The 15,781-nt window shown below is 38.8% G+C and overlaps 1 protein-coding gene and 1 pseudogene across 6 annotated transcripts in view; one reads left to right on the top strand and one right to left on the bottom strand.

Annotated features, from left to right (window-relative positions):
* LOC140666998 (unconventional myosin-XVIIIa) overlaps positions 1-15,781 on the top strand; it is a 46,625-nt gene that overhangs the window by 17,506 nt on the left and 13,338 nt on the right. For all 6 annotated transcript variants that reach the window (XM_072894591.1, XM_072894594.1, XM_072894592.1 and 3 more), the window contains 11 exons: positions 1,370-1,558; positions 1,686-1,862; positions 2,072-2,272; positions 2,347-2,499; positions 2,576-3,159; positions 3,429-3,611; positions 3,773-4,035; positions 4,171-4,333; positions 4,431-4,605; positions 5,111-5,269; positions 5,470-5,685. In XM_072894591.1, the coding sequence (XP_072750692.1) occupies positions 1,370-1,558; positions 1,686-1,862; positions 2,072-2,272; positions 2,347-2,499; positions 2,576-3,159; positions 3,429-3,611; positions 3,773-4,035; positions 4,171-4,333; positions 4,431-4,605; positions 5,111-5,269; positions 5,470-5,685 (2,463 nt within the window). The remainder of the gene's footprint in view (positions 1-1,369; positions 1,559-1,685; positions 1,863-2,071; positions 2,273-2,346; positions 2,500-2,575; positions 3,160-3,428; positions 3,612-3,772; positions 4,036-4,170; positions 4,334-4,430; positions 4,606-5,110; positions 5,270-5,469; positions 5,686-15,781) is intronic.
* Positions 11,135-14,550, bottom strand: LOC140666832 (uncharacterized; annotated as a pseudogene).

The raw sequence follows: 15,781 nt of genomic DNA, 5'->3' as shown, positions 1-15,781 counted from the left end.
AATTTTAAAAAATCATATAATTTTAAAATAATAATAGGATGCAAGAAACGTTTTTCTTTCGCTGTCTCGTCAATCTCGATAAAACAGATAGAGATGTCATATATGTAATTTCCTCATCTTCTCTTTGGCATAATATGCACCTACAATAAATCGAGGAAATTTCTGGCAAATTGTCATCGCGTGAGAGCGCGTGAAACTCCAAGTTTAAAGGGCAAACTCGTAATATTCGAACAATCCTCTCATTTAGGCCTTTTGAAGGAGCGGCGTTTACCGTGAAACAATGGCGCGTTGTGCGCTACCAATGAGCGCTGAGACCTGATGAATGATAATTTATGTACCAGGAAACTCACTGTGTGTGTCTGTCGTCCTTACCCAATGGAACCATACGAGTCACCACGTCGCGGTTGCTCGATGCGGAAATCGATACGCGAGAATTCGCAGCTGCATCGGCCGCGCGGTGTGATTCACGCGTTGTTTCAAGAGAATAGAATCGTGGAATACGTTTAACTTTTGGTGTGCAGATTTAATAGTACGCTAATAAATTATATAAGACGGTTTATATAACTTTAATCGATATAATTAACGGTAAATTATCGATAATATGGCACAATTATATATAATATTCTGTAAAAATCGTCAATACATAGACTTTAATATAGGCAAATTAATAAAGCCTTTTTATGCCCCCGAGATGATAATTATTCCTGAAGAGGGATAAAAGGATACGAATGGGGAAAGATAGAAATAGAAAGGATCGAGCGAATGCCATTTCGATGTTAATGAGCAGCCGCTTAATGGTACGTAGGTCCGTTCGTCGTAACGCGCTGCGTAGCCATTCAATAAGACATTTCATAACGATCCATCGCGACTAATCACCGCCGGTAGCGGGAACTCGAGGACGCGTTGCCGATTCAACTTATATCGTGTAGGCGTAGGCGTCCGCTGTCCTCGCTAGGTCGCGCCTAGCAAGTTTGCCGGTGGCAAAATCTACGATAATCTACGATAAAATCCAAGCTTACACGATCGATCGTTTCGCGCCGCAGAAGAAAAGATCGCGTGACTGCAAAGGCAGAGATGCTGCGACATCACTGCAAACAATTCGATTAACTTGCCCGTTGAATCTTTTCTCGTAATAAGATACACTCGAGAAAATATCCCAATAGCTTGCAATCGTATTTTATTTTTTGAAGGTACATGTTTAAAAAAAAATAGATTTAAGACGATTTTTGTTGAAATATGTTCTTCTTTTTTCTGAAGACAAAGTTAAATGAAATATATCCTTCCATTTATTTACCCTTTTTGGAAAATATCTTGTCATTTCGAATAATTTACATGCGCTTATTATTCACTTTTTCAATGTATTTTACAGGCTCGATCGGAGGAACATTTGGCACAAGAACAAGCATGGCTAACTTCCGAGAAAATCTGGTTATTGCACCGCGGAGGTTTCACTCCCGCCACAAGGTGCGGTTCCGCCGATCCCGACACAGGAAAGTTGAGGATCCGATTAACGACTTCTGGAGAAGAGTTGCTCGTGGATGAGGAAGATGTAGAGAAGGTAGTGCGATCGATTACTTTTTGTATAATAATTAATACTCATTTACATGCTTATTAAACATACTTATTAATCAATTAAATCGAGTAATTTAATTACTTATATCTGATTCATTGTCGTCCCTTTTTAGGCCAATCCACCCCAGTTTGATAAAGCCGAAGAGCTTTCTCAGTTGCGGTTCTTGAATGAATCGTCCGTTCTCCATACGTTGAGGCAACGTTACGCCAGTAACTTGATACATACATATGCGGGAGACAGCATGATCGTTATCAATCCGGTTGCACCATTGGCAATTTATTCTGAAAAGGTAATGCTACTCTTACGAAAGTTTACTTAAATTTTTCAATGTAACAATTTAATTCGCAGTAAATTTAATTATAAAATTATATCAGTTATTTTGTGCTTGTAAGTATTTATCAAAAAGTTAAATTTTAAATATATTTATTTTTCAAAGAATTTTGAATATCAATGTTGAATTTTTATGCCTAAAATAAAAATTCCGTCCCCTCTCTTTAGGTCGCGCACATGTTCCGAGGTTGCAAAAGCGAAGACATGCCACCACATATCTATGCGATAGCACAATCGGCTTATCGAGGAATGTTGGCGACACGCAGGGACCATTCCCTGGTTTTCCTCGGACGTAGTGGAGCGGGGAAAACTACGAACTTTAAACACGCTCTTCATTATCTCGTACTGGCTGCTGGCACTGTTAACAAGGCGAGTCGAGTCATCGAGAACACAAGAAACGCCTTACGAAACATCTTTGAGCGAGCATTGTTTCCTTTTTACAGATCTTGACGATCGAGAAACTGAACGCGCTCTTCACGGTTCTCGAAGCCTTCGGAAATAGTAGAACGCATATGAATTCGAACGCGACGCGTTTCACGCAGCTCTTCAGCCTCGACTTCGATCAGTCGGGTCAAATCGCCTCGGCCTCTCTGCAAGTGAGAAAAATACTTTCCTTTTCTTTTCTTTATCTACTCATGCTTTATACAATGAATTTTTCTCTTTCCTCGCAAGGTGCTGTTACTGGAGAAGTCGAGGATAGGCCGGCGAGCTAACGGGGATCCGACCTTTCATGCCGTTTACCGTCTGCTGGCTGGTGCAGAGGGTGCACTGAGAAAAGAATTACATCTTACGAATCTAGTCGCCGAGAATAATCCCTTCGTCACCCCGCTGCAGAAGCACGAGGATAAGCAGCGGGCCATGGTCGAGTTCAACCGCATCGTCGCCGCGCTCAGGATACTCGGCATCTCCGAGGCTGACGAGAAGGTCATCTGGCTGGTGCTGGCTGGCATTTATCACTTGAGCTGCGCCGGCGCTGTGAAGGCCGGTACCAGTTCACAGAGCAGGTGGCAATTCGCCAGAGTTGAATGTGCGGAGAAGGCCGCCAACCTGCTGGGCACCACCGTGGAAGAGCTGAGCCGAGTGGTGTTCTCGTCCAACGGCGGCGGCGCCGGAACACCAAGCACCCCGAGACCGGCTCTGAGAACACCTAGCCCGACGGAGCAGGGCAAGGACGTCATGGGTCTCGATGCTCTGGAGGGACTTCTGGTCGGACTCTATTCCGAGGTCTTCCACTGCGTCGCGGCTCTCATTAACAAGTAAATAAATTGATTATGCTCGTTAAGTGATTTTTTTTATAAACATCGTAAAATGTTTTTACTTTCATATTTCATCTTGTCATTCGTCGATCGACTCGATTTGTCTGAAAGAATTAAAAAAAAAAGAAAAGAAAAATCAAGGTTTAATAATTCTTGAGATATATTCTCAAAAAGCTTGAGAAAAGATTGATAATAAAAATCATGAGTTTTATAAAGCTATTAATTTTTTATCAGTATTTATATATTTATGTACTTGTCATTTTTTTTAGATCCATATCATCCGCTGTGCATACAGTTTCATCCGTGCTGCTGTGTGATTCGCCAGGTTTTCAAAATCCTGCTTCGTGCGGTCGACAAACCGGTGCAACTTTCGAGGATCTTTGTCACAATTATCTGCAGGAGCGTCTGCAGTTATTGTTTCACCATACTACATTAATAGCTCCGAAAGATAGGTAGGTGAAATGCTATAAATTTTCTATAAATTCCTCTATACATGTTTTGTAATAATAAAAATATCTGACACATATGTATATTATTAAATTAAATTTATTTTTATTATTTATAACATTTATCACAAATAGCATTGTATGATTAACTCACAAAAATTTATCAGGTACGTTCAGGAGAGCATTGATGTAGATTACGAGGAGGATTACGACGAGGATGGCATCGGATCACCTCAAGGTTTAGTTTCTCTTCTCGATCGCGGAAGCTCGCAAAGCGCGACAATGTTGCGAACTAGTCAAAGCGATCTTAGCGGTAGCAGACAGATGGAACGGAAAGGATTACTCTGGTTGCTGGACGAAGAGACCGTATGTCCAGGAGGTAGCGACGAAACCTTCCTGGATCGTCTATTCTCTCATTATGGAGATCGAGGTAAAATTAATTTCCCAATATCTCGACATCTGCATTCGCGCAAATTGTGAATGTTTTATTAATTAATTTTTTTAATAATTTAAGTAATTGTTTTATTAACTTTTTATGTTTTACATAAGATAATTTTTATTACAGATCACCAAACGCTTCTGCGAAAAGCACCGGGCAACAATCAATTTGTTTTGCAACATTTATTGGGAACGAATCCCGTACTTTATACTGCTACTGGATGGCTTAAGGCCACCCGTGAGAATCCCGTTTCCAAGAGTGCCATCACGATACTTCAAGAAAGCACACGGTAATATATCGCGTATCTATTTAATGTAAAAACTTTTATAAGATATATATAAAGTTTCTTATTATATTTTATATTACATGTTATAAAAAATTTATAGAGAACACGTGAGCAAGCTGTTTGTAAGTGCCCGGGGCGCCGGTGTTTCCGGTGCTCTATGCAGTTCCATGCCGGGACTTGAAGGCTCGCAATCCTTGAGGCGAGCCTCGAGCATACGAAGAACGTTCACGGCCGTGAAAAGGAAGAATGTTTGCTTGCAAGTGAAATTCACTGTAGTGAGTATTTAATTCAGACTTTCGCACTTTCTTTTCTCCTTTCGAGAAAACGATTTGAATGATTGATATGATAAATTTTTGCTTATTTATTAGCGAATATTCTCGTATTTCTTCGCGTCTTTGAATATATCGCGGCATCTAATTAACTATATAAATTTATTTTTGTCGATACAAGTCACTAATCGTCTCTCGGTGTCAAAGATCAGACTATTATCGCAAGTTCCATTATCGCAAGGCCGTGCATTGGTCGCGTAAACGTTACACTAGTTAGTGGACATTTTCGCGTATGTTAATTATTTCTTAGCTCTGCGAGATGCGAGACGTTAGACGACATGTTAGAAATGCTGGGAGAAATATGTGTTGAGATAGTTTGCTATTACCTTGTTTTATTTTCATGTTTTCTTTTCTGTGCTCGTTATCTAGTAAGGACAATACTGCAGTTCTTTGTTTATCTCGCTGGCGTATGCCCCCGACATTATAAAGCACAACTATGAATTGTTTGCAGGACGGTCTCGTGGAAACATTACGGAGAACACGCGTAAAGTTTGTTCACTGTCTTCTGCCTCAACACAATGCTGGTTGTACTGACAATAAAAGCCTCCTTTCCGTGAAATCGAATCAGAGTGAGGACAGCGTCATTAACGTGCCTCTTCTACGATCGCAGGTAAAATCATTTGACTAGATTTAAAAATGAAAGTTTATAATTAATGGAAGACTTCAACTTTATTATAGAAGGCTCTCCCATAAATAGCAGAGATATATTTTTTATAAAATCTTAGTAATGAAAATTTAATTTAATCTTCCTAACAAAAATTTAATACCGAATGTAACGTTACATCATTTTGTTTACACGCTTGTAAACAGATTCGTGGAAGTCAGATAATAGACGCTATTCGTCTACACAAAGTTGGGTTCCCGAAGCATATGGCCCTGGGTGAATTCAGACGTCGATTCGGGCTACTGTCAAGCGACGTGAACGTTCGTCCCGGAAGTCCCGTCACTGATGAACGTCGCGCCGTCGAGGACATGCTGCTCACCGTCGACGTTGACCCCGCATCTTATCGAGTTGGCCAAAGCCAGGTAAGTCAATATTTCTTCGAGAGTGCACTTAATTTTGTTGAACGGTGCAAGCTAGAAAGTGGACAACTCTGTTAGAAACAGAGTCAAATGTCATCAGTCATAAAAGCCATAGCAAATAATATTTATTGCGAGAAAGTTTGTTACGACATTGAAATATTTATCAATGAGGTCTTTACATCAAATCAGAGAAAAGGCGTGTAAATCTGACAGTACGTGTAATTATAGAATTAATTAATATGAAAAAGTTTATGATAAAATAAAATTCGACTAAATAAGGCTTATAAAAACGATTTATATTAAAGGATTTTAACGACGAGTATCATATTAAGAGAGATATACATATAATATTCGAAGATTGTTTAGAAAGTGGTTATATATCAGTTGTCTCATAATCTTATCATTTTATTATTCACAAAATCGTGATATTCTATATGCGATTTCTTCCCCGGCCACGGAGAGTATAATATTCGCTTTCTAATAGAATTTTACTACTCGAGGAGCTTATAAATCTTTACGACATGTTAAGTGCGAGTAACCACTCGACCGCACATTTTTTTTTTTTTTTTTTTGCAACGACGCTTTATGACGCGAAGCTCGCAGAAAAGCGCTTTCGTCTCGCAGGCCGAGATGTGTCAATGTACTTTCGCTTGCCAACCAAGTAGTCGTCGAAGGAATTCAGAAGGGAAAATGACAGCCGTACTTTAACGGGCGTTGTGCAAATCATCGCGTCCAATGCTTCCGCGAGTCGATAATTGTCCTCGTCACGAAGATGATCGTCACCGCTCGCAAGAACAACATCCATTTCTTAGAACGTGACTAAACAAACATTTAGACCTTTATAAGAATATATATCATGTTTTATTTAATCTTCAAAAATTATTTTAAAAAATTATACGTCATAAGTCACGAAATTTTATTTTTAACAAATTGCTTTCTGTTATTAATTCTTTCATTATAATTAAATCGGAGCAATTGGGGATTTAGAAAATGGTTCGATAATGAAATATAAAAATATCTTGCGCCAGATTCTATGCGTGATTCTGCGAAAGGATTTATGCTAGATGAAAAATAGAAAGAAAGGAAGCGAGCTTGCTAGGTGAGGATCAACGAGGTCGTACGCGTATTAGTCTTTCGGTAGTTTCGCCTGCGGAAATATATTGAGACGCTTTCCATAGATCGACGAGGCACGTCAGATAGTATTCTCTCTTGTACAGATGCCGCAGTTCAGAATACCAACTCGCACAAGCGCATTTCCACCGTAACTGATACGATTTCTCCGTATCTCAATCATGAATATGTATCGAGGGCAAAATCAAAAGTAGTTCTCCCTTTGACGATTTTTTTATGTTTAAAAAAAAGCACGTTATATAAAGCTGTATAAATTCAACTTCTCGAAATTATCCTCGAAATCTTGTCAAATTACTTTCGAAAAAAAAAAAAAAAAAGAAGAAAGGAAAATAAGAGCTATCGCATCTTTCGTCGCCATTAATTTCTCTTCTTTATGCGTGAAAGCTTATACAAGAGTAGGTGTTGGTGGACAGCTTGTCAATGGATGACAGCCTCTTACCACACCTGTTATGTTCGTATATATTTTTATGGGGAAGGGCCACGAACGATACGCGTGATGCGGTTGGTGCGAGTTGGCGCATTTCACCAACTGTACTTGACACGCAAAACCAGCTTCGCCGGTTTCACCTTGCGACGCGCATAGCTTGCAGCGCGGGAGGACATGTATATCTTTGGCAAATTCTGCATGTAAGATTAAACGATATACGGGAAATCCACTTGGCACACATGATAATCCACGTGCATCGCGAAAGCACTTCCCACTTGCAAGATTGATCGAGATTTCCTTTTTCCATTCGTGACAGCGTCTCACCCAAATTCGTTGTTTCGACGACGCACAACTTTCTGATTTCGCGGGACCTGCATTGTCCCACTCTTCGTGCTTATGCGTTATTCATGAAGCACGCTGATGGGGAAAAAACAATCGCCATGGAAGTTGCGTTTCTTCCAACCGAGAAATGCGCTAGACGTGCTTTACTAAGAGAAACATCTCGGACGAATTTAGAATCGGTTTCTGGGAGGGAATTAAAAATTTAACGAATCATCATTCCCGTCGCGATGTTGTAATTTTTCGCATGATACGTCTCGCATATTTTATATTACAACACCATTATAAAGAGCGAATGACTATTCAATATGGGAGCATGTCACAACAATGATTTGCAATATTATTTTAAGCAAAGTGAAATACATGGCGTGACGCGAAGCAGGCGCAAAACTCGAGAATTAAAAATGATTCTGTGCGCATCTTGTACGAGCCAATCAACCGTTAACTCCGTTTATTCGCGACGAAGACTCAGCGCGTGTGGTAAGTTATGCGGTGGCCGTTTGCCTTTGCCTGTGATAAACCATACGCGGTATAATAAGTATGACGTATATCTATGCATACGTTGCAGAAATACAATTATTCTTCTCGAGGTCTTTAGAATTTTTAACGACAATGAAATATAAATATAAATTGGTCTGTCATTCCAACAAGATTTTAATTAGAGGCCTGTGCTTGGTACGATTATAAAAAAAAGTTTGAAAAATATTAATTTCTACACACTTGCTTAAGTTATTTCCTCAATTATTTTCTTCATCACACGCGTTTATTGTAAAGGAATATATTTTTATAAACATATACAAACGCATACGCGCTCGGGCTCATCAAAGCGCGAGTTCGTAATCATTGAAGCGGATTTACCGCCTCGAGAACTTTGAGAAAAAGTCTCTAACGTAAACGTCGCTCTAAAGTATACGTCTTCGCGATTAAGCGAATGTAGCGTGGACCATACTTATTGAAATTTACCGAGGAAATGGTCCGTGGATTATCGCGCGTTATCGCGTACACGCCGATTTCGGTTCGTTGACTTTTGCGCGGTTCGACGCGCATGGTTTCTCTTCCAGTCCCGCATTCCCCGTGCCCCTCCTTTTACCTTTTACCTTTACCTTGGCCTTGCCTGTTGCCTCGTTTCACCTCCGCCACCACCGCCACGAAATCCCGCCCCGTCCGTCCTAAAGAAACGGGGAATGTAAAGTGCTTTCGACCGACACCACCTGTTTCCCGGCGTCTGTTAGAAGTACTCGTTGTATTTGATAAATGAAGAAACGAGTTAGAATTCAATAGCAGTATTAAATAAATTGATTAGAGAAGCTATCTATAATTATGATTTGAAAGTGTTTATTTATAGAGAGAAATATGACATTCTGTCACTTTTTAATCCTAGAATCTCCTAGAGTCTTTTTACATATATTTTTACATATATTGTTTGAATATTATAAATAGATATAAATTTCTCATCTATCTATGAATAATATGATGATATAATATGTTTATATTTGTATAAATACTTTCTACAAAAAGGAAATTTTAAACAGCTACTATTAAATTATTAATCAGAAGAAATCGAAATTAACAGACATATCTGGGTGAGATCGTTGTAGTTTAGTATCTTGAAATTTAAATAAGATAGCGGCACGTACAAAGTATTTCAAAGATCATTTCCTTCAAGCTTGTTTATTACAAACAAAACTGAGAGGAGCACGGTGTATCTCGAGGCTATGACATTATTGGACATAAATAAGTCAATTTGAGATCTCTAAATACCCCGTACGTGAAGCAAACTCATGATCACGCTGCTTGGTAGAGGAAATACAAATTAGACGTTGGCGATACAGGTTGAAGTCATCTTCGTCTTTCGTAGTAAGGCCGCTATATTTCTCTCGCACATCTTACATTTTGTAATCTGACTGGAAAGTCATCGCATCATTTCGCATAGACGTGTACGGTGGCGTTCACCGATGCTTCCTGATTCTGCAGAAGCTTAATCGAAACAGCTGCGAACTATCGACGTCATGCCAAGTCGCACATCGGCGCCGGGCGAAATGTCGTAACTGCCGTGATTTACGATGTCCGATGTTCAACGAGCGATTTACGTGGTCTTCTTCGCGACAACAAGTAGTGAATATTTTACAGACGTTTCAAGATACGTTTCAAGAATCTTAGTGTAAAAATTCTTGAAATTCTTCTGGTCGTCATTATTATCCCCTCGTCTCGGTTCCAAAAAGCGAATTTCTCTTATCGAAAGATTGTTATAGTAAAAATAAATCAGAACAAGGTAGCATACAATCGTTCGTCTGCGAAAGTGTAAAAGAGGCGAATATCCCGAAGGTGAAAAAAAGTGCAGGCGCTGTGACTTTCTCGTGGCCCACATACAAATTGCCGCACTGGTCCTTACTGGTCCATTTGCGATTTTGCACCGCGGATATATCAGCCTCCTTACATCTCCTCGTTCGGGGCCTTTCATTTCTTCCTACTTAATTACGCTTGCGCGAGAGATGCAGCTTTAAAAAGAGAGCTACACGCCCGCATGTAGCTGACAAGTTTTACCAAAGTTTTTTTTACAAATTCTCTAGAAAGTTTTTTTAGAGGAGATAAGGTGGCTCTTTTTACTCGTCGAAAGATGAAACCCCTTTCACTGAATATATTAAAAAAACAAGATGCGGAACTCGCACGTTACTATATCTAATACGACAGGATGGGACAATTACTAAATTGCGTTTATTACGATCGTAGAGCGTGGCGTTATCCTTCCTGGGATGCTACAATTACCAAGTGCAAATTACACGACCGTCAGATGAATCTCCCGTCATCTTCGAGAGTGTTTATGCGGCTATTTCTCGTACGTCTTCCACTGTCGACGTTTTCCTTTCCGTCGTTGCCAGCGCAATCTGGCGCTGGCAACCCCCCGAGGGGGCTATCGCCATGTATGCGAAAAACCAGAATGACCGGGAAAGAAGCAGGTTTTTCCATATCTTTCCCGGAGTTACGTATATCCCGCCCGAGGAAACGTTAACTCCGCTTCCGTTCTCCGACATTTTTTTCTACTGCATCGCGTTGCAGCCGGTCAATTCCTTTTCACGCGAGACGAGGAAGATCTGTAGTCTCGGCCACAACGACTCGCGAATTAATATGCTCCTTACAACGTCGTTACATTAAGCGCTGCTTTTTCCGGTACACTTAATTCTTAATATCTCTTATTTTCTCTTCTCTTTCGTCTTCTTCTTTGCAATTTCTCGCCGTTAGTTTACGACAACCTTGCAATCACCATGCGTACGTGCTATGTTTTTCATATCGAGGGTATTTAATCTTTTTTTTAAATTCATATTATTTTCATATTATTTTCCTCTTTTCGATGAAATAAATAAAACGCATCTCTCTCGTGTCAAATTTCTTGGAAAAATAATTAAGTTGTAATTTCTTACGATGGATATCGATGTATTTTCGGATATAACGTTAGTCGAGCTAATCGTGTCAGATTAAACATATACGTCATGACTACCAAAATATCTGGTGCTAACGTTTCCACAGCGGAAATGTGACCGTTGCGCGTGCCTTCGATTACTGCGTGTCTCGCATCTTGAGCAATCGGTATGCCAAGTAATTTCGAAGCGCCAAGTGGAAACAGCACGAGCGTGCCTCAACTTCATTAGAATATTGATTCTCTGGAACAAGTACCGTACAATTAATCCTTATTATGCGTGCGCGCGCCTTAACTATCATTGCATTACAATTAGATACAAAATATAAACTAGTGAAGAAGATTAAATCAACAAGATAAATCAGTCGAGATTAAAATACAGAATAGATATGTATTAGATTTTTTGTTAGCAAAAATAAAAATAATATTTGGTAAATATAAAGAAATTTAAATTAATATATATCTGTAACCTAATTAGAGCGTCTAATAATAATTGATAAATTATAAAATAATTTTATCGAGAAAGCTTGTTATAAAAATCATAAGAATCAGACCTTATCGAGTATTTACGAATCATTACTCACTTATACATATATATTACATTATATATATATATATATCGACAATTAATTTGTACTCAACAATGCTAAGTTGGGAAGCTGAAGGACTACTAATCATGATGTACCATGATGAAGAAACACGATTAGTTATCCAAGAAACTTGCATGCCTAGGTCAGGTTCGCACGACAATCTCGGCAACAAGCCAGACCGAGATTGCGGAATATCCCGCCGCCTCCACCTACGCTAATGCGAAGAAAATATATACTCGAATTCAATATCACATAGTATAAAATTTATTTGTAGCCCATATTTTTTTAGGAAACTAGATAAATTCTATTTTAATAGTTATATAATTTATTATTGTCATACACATAATTATTTTTTATTTTCTATTTTAGAAACAGGAAATTAACATTTTAAAGAGATATAAATTTGAATATATTTTTTTATACATTATTTTATAAGTCATATTATATCCTCTTTAAAAATTGTTTAATATATTTTCTATTTTTAAAATTTATTTTTGTAACTCTCTTTGAAATATGTCACCGATTCAAGTTTAAGTTCGTGATCAAGAGTGATCAGAAACGAATAGAGATAGTTGAAGAAGCCATTAACTAATTATCAAGCAAAATATATCACGCTGTCGAGTTTCACACGGCGTTGTTTTCCCTTCGTCGGGAAGCGGAAATGTTGCATACCGCGTTCTACCGCTCAATCTCGGCTTCGTCAACCCACGACTCAGGGTCAGATTCTTCATTTCTACCTACCTATCTACCCCGTGGTTAATTGCGACAAGCTAGACGTAACTTCCTCCTGCTTTTCTTTCGGTCCTTGAGAAGGAACGCGTTCGTAGCCTACCGGTGGCTTGAAGCCTTAATTGACCAGGCGTAGGCGTCTGATATGTCTTTCCGATAAGATTCGCATTTGCAGGTGCGTGAATTGTGTCTTTACAAGAACCGACTTGGATACTTACTTACAGCTCTTTCTATAAAATTAATTGCTCGTTAAGAAAATTATATTACGATTAAATCAGACATGATATGAGATATAACGGATCTTCTTCTTCACTTTCCGCGCGTGTGCATTGAATGTTTTGCGGCACAATTTCTAATTATCATCTCCTACTTTCCCAATGGCATGATAAGATTAACATTAAATGACATATGTATATTTATGATTATACAAAGATTACTGGGTCATATAACAGATTGTAAATTATATTAGATACTGTAATACGGGGCTTTTCAATTATGTTTTTACGAAAACTTTTTCAGAAAATAAATACACTGCTTTCCAAAAGAGAGATAATTGCTTCTTAAGAAAATCGCATTACGATGAAGTCGGACGTGCGATGTCGACGAGCATAATGCACGAAACGAGTTCTTTTTTACTTTCTTCTTTACTCTCTATGCTCCCGGCGAAATCGTTCACGATGCAATTTATAAACACGATCAACTTACCTCACTCTCTTACGGGCGCAAAAATGAGACATCACTCGTGAAACAGACTTGATAAAGCGACGATACCTACCGGAGAGGAGTAATAATAAACTTTACGAGGAAATCAGTTGCAGACGGTGGCGGTTGATTTCATTAAACAAAAGTGCTAAAAAACGTCTGGCATGGACGCGGAAAGAAGAGTTGGCGATTTCATAACGCGGCCAGAGCTCTTTTCTCTTCTTATGTGCTTCCCTTCTCTCGTCGTCTCGTCTCTCCTTTCTCCCGTTCGTCAGTAGGCCAGCGGACATTCTCGCCGGCCGCTTTCCAACGTCGCGCCGCGTCTGTTTCGGATTTCTTCGTGGCAGCCATCCCCGCAAAGATCTATCGATCCGACGTGGATGGCAGAATGCAGGGATCTTTCCTACGTGTCCGAAAGGCGAACGGCCCCGCGTCCCCGTTTCCGCAATACGCTCGAAAAAATCGCGGGGTCAATGAGTGAGCTCATGAGAAGCTGGAACAGAAAAGCGCCCCTTTCTTGGATTTCCCATGTAATACTCGTACATACACAATACTCATTATCATCTCTATGTTTTCTCCTTCCTATAGATTACTATTTTAGAAAAGCTGCCGACACGAGAGCGTTCCTTACGCGTACGCGTTCTTAAAATATCGAGATGGACCATGAGACAAAAAGCAGACGGGTGAAATGGGAATCGGCAAGTGTGCCTTATTCGGGGATAGATGAGAAAACAAGAAAGAGGCCTGCCGAGTCAGACCGGTCCTCTGGGTCCGTTTGGTAGCGCTTCCACGCTATCGTTCAAGGCCCACCTGTCACCGGTATTCCGAATCTGCGAATTTCCCTTTCCCTTGCACTTTCGAAATTTTCACGGTTCCGTGAAATATCGAATACGCGAATCCATAATTGTTTTTGCAAAATTATAATTTTAATGTGTTAATTATATAACTTGAATATTTGAAATACTTTACACGTGGCGTGCGTAACTGACGTCCAGCGGCACGTAATTCGAATATATCATTGCCATTCATTATTCGCGTAATCGCTCTTTTGATTAATCGAGCGTTCACTTTATGCATCTTTCTTATCCTCGTCTCTTCCGACACAATAATTTCAAGATTTATATTCGATATCGCTCGCATTTACGAGGGAACGTGCCGTTGCTAGCAGGGGATCAGACGTACGTTTGAATGCGCGAGATTTGTGTGTGTGTGTGTGTGTGTTGGTGACACATTACCTGTATAGTGGGGACGAGATGGAGGGAACCTGTACCTGATGCGAAACGAGCTTTCTGACGAACCGACGACTGTGCGACCGCTCCTGCGCCTCAGTTTGTGGTTGGTCCCGGTCGTGACGTCGTCGGGCGTCAAACATCCTTCGGCCTTGACATTGCACAGAAGCGAGGGAATTGCCTTTTGTCGGATTGCTCCCGAATCGTTCGCGAAGTGCACATATGCGTTTCTAGTGCGAGTGCATGCAAGCCGGTTCTGCTTCCTTTCGAGAGTTGAGGTGGAGATATCGATTGAGAATAATTCATTATAGAATATATTATTTGGCTGCAAAGAAAGGTGCCGATAATTTTCTAAACAAACTCTTATGTATTTTGCTTGAAACTGCATGATAATTTTATTGTAAAAAGGCTGTTTATGTCTTTTCCTTGTATTTTATAACACACGTACGTCTATCTATTACATTATATATATAATAGATTTTAATAAATTTATAAACTTAAATTTTAAATGTTAGATCAACAATTAATTAAAATCTTGAAATTTTATCATATTTCTAATAAAAAAATCAAGATTTATATTGCATAAAATTTTTTAAGTTTAAAATTTATTTCTCGTAGTGGCATAATTTGTTCATAATTTGAATCATTAATTATCAACAATTTTTAATACTAAATAATAAATAATAGAATCATTGACGAGTTTGTTCAAGATTAAATGCAATTTTTTTACTTTCGATTATCCTATTATTTTTTCAAAGAAACGAAATTTTAAATAATTTCTCTTAGTTTGATGAATATAAAACCATCTATTACAATTTCTGTAAAAATCAGTAAGGTACATTCGCTTTTCACTCCGCAGACGTCTGATGGTCGAGGGAAGAAGAAAAAGAGAGAAAGAAAGAGAGAAAGTCATCAATTTCTTAATTAATCCGCGAAAGAAAGAGAGAGAGAAAGTCTACAGGTACACCGGTACCTTCCTGTTAGTTTCGATAACGGTAAACATCATCGGCCTGGAAGTAAAGCACCGAGCCGCACAAGTGCGTTCTCACTGCCGACCAAACGAAACGCCGGTATTACAATCCTGTACGATCATTATAAAAAAATTATAAAATTGATCTGCCTCGAAGATCGATTGCCTTTACTTTGCGGCTGAGGTCTTTGCTTTATTCAAACGTGACTGCTCGACGTCGTAAACTTGCTAATTGCGTTGTTTGGACGATATTTTATTTACGACTTGGTTGGACATGTGTTTCCCGTGTTTAATATTTAATAAGTATTTTCACAGATCTTTTATGTAATTTTGCAATAAATATTTCTCCTCGAGAAATAATTATAAATAATAATAAAAATACCAAAATAATTATAAACAATTATAAATTATAATTATAAATAATAGATAAAAATAATTTTGTATTATATATATATATGTATGCATGTATATATGCGAGAGTATATTATCTATATAAAAACATGCAAATGCACTCGCAGTATATTATATACTTTTTCTTTTAGAGTTGATGATGGAATAATATTGGCT

The sequence above is a fragment of the Anoplolepis gracilipes genome, chromosome 6 (assembly GCF_047496725.1).
Source record: "Anoplolepis gracilipes chromosome 6, ASM4749672v1, whole genome shotgun sequence".
NCBI classification, from domain to species: Eukaryota; Metazoa; Arthropoda; class Insecta; order Hymenoptera; family Formicidae; genus Anoplolepis; species Anoplolepis gracilipes.
This window is presented reverse-complemented; position numbering and strand designations above follow the sequence as displayed.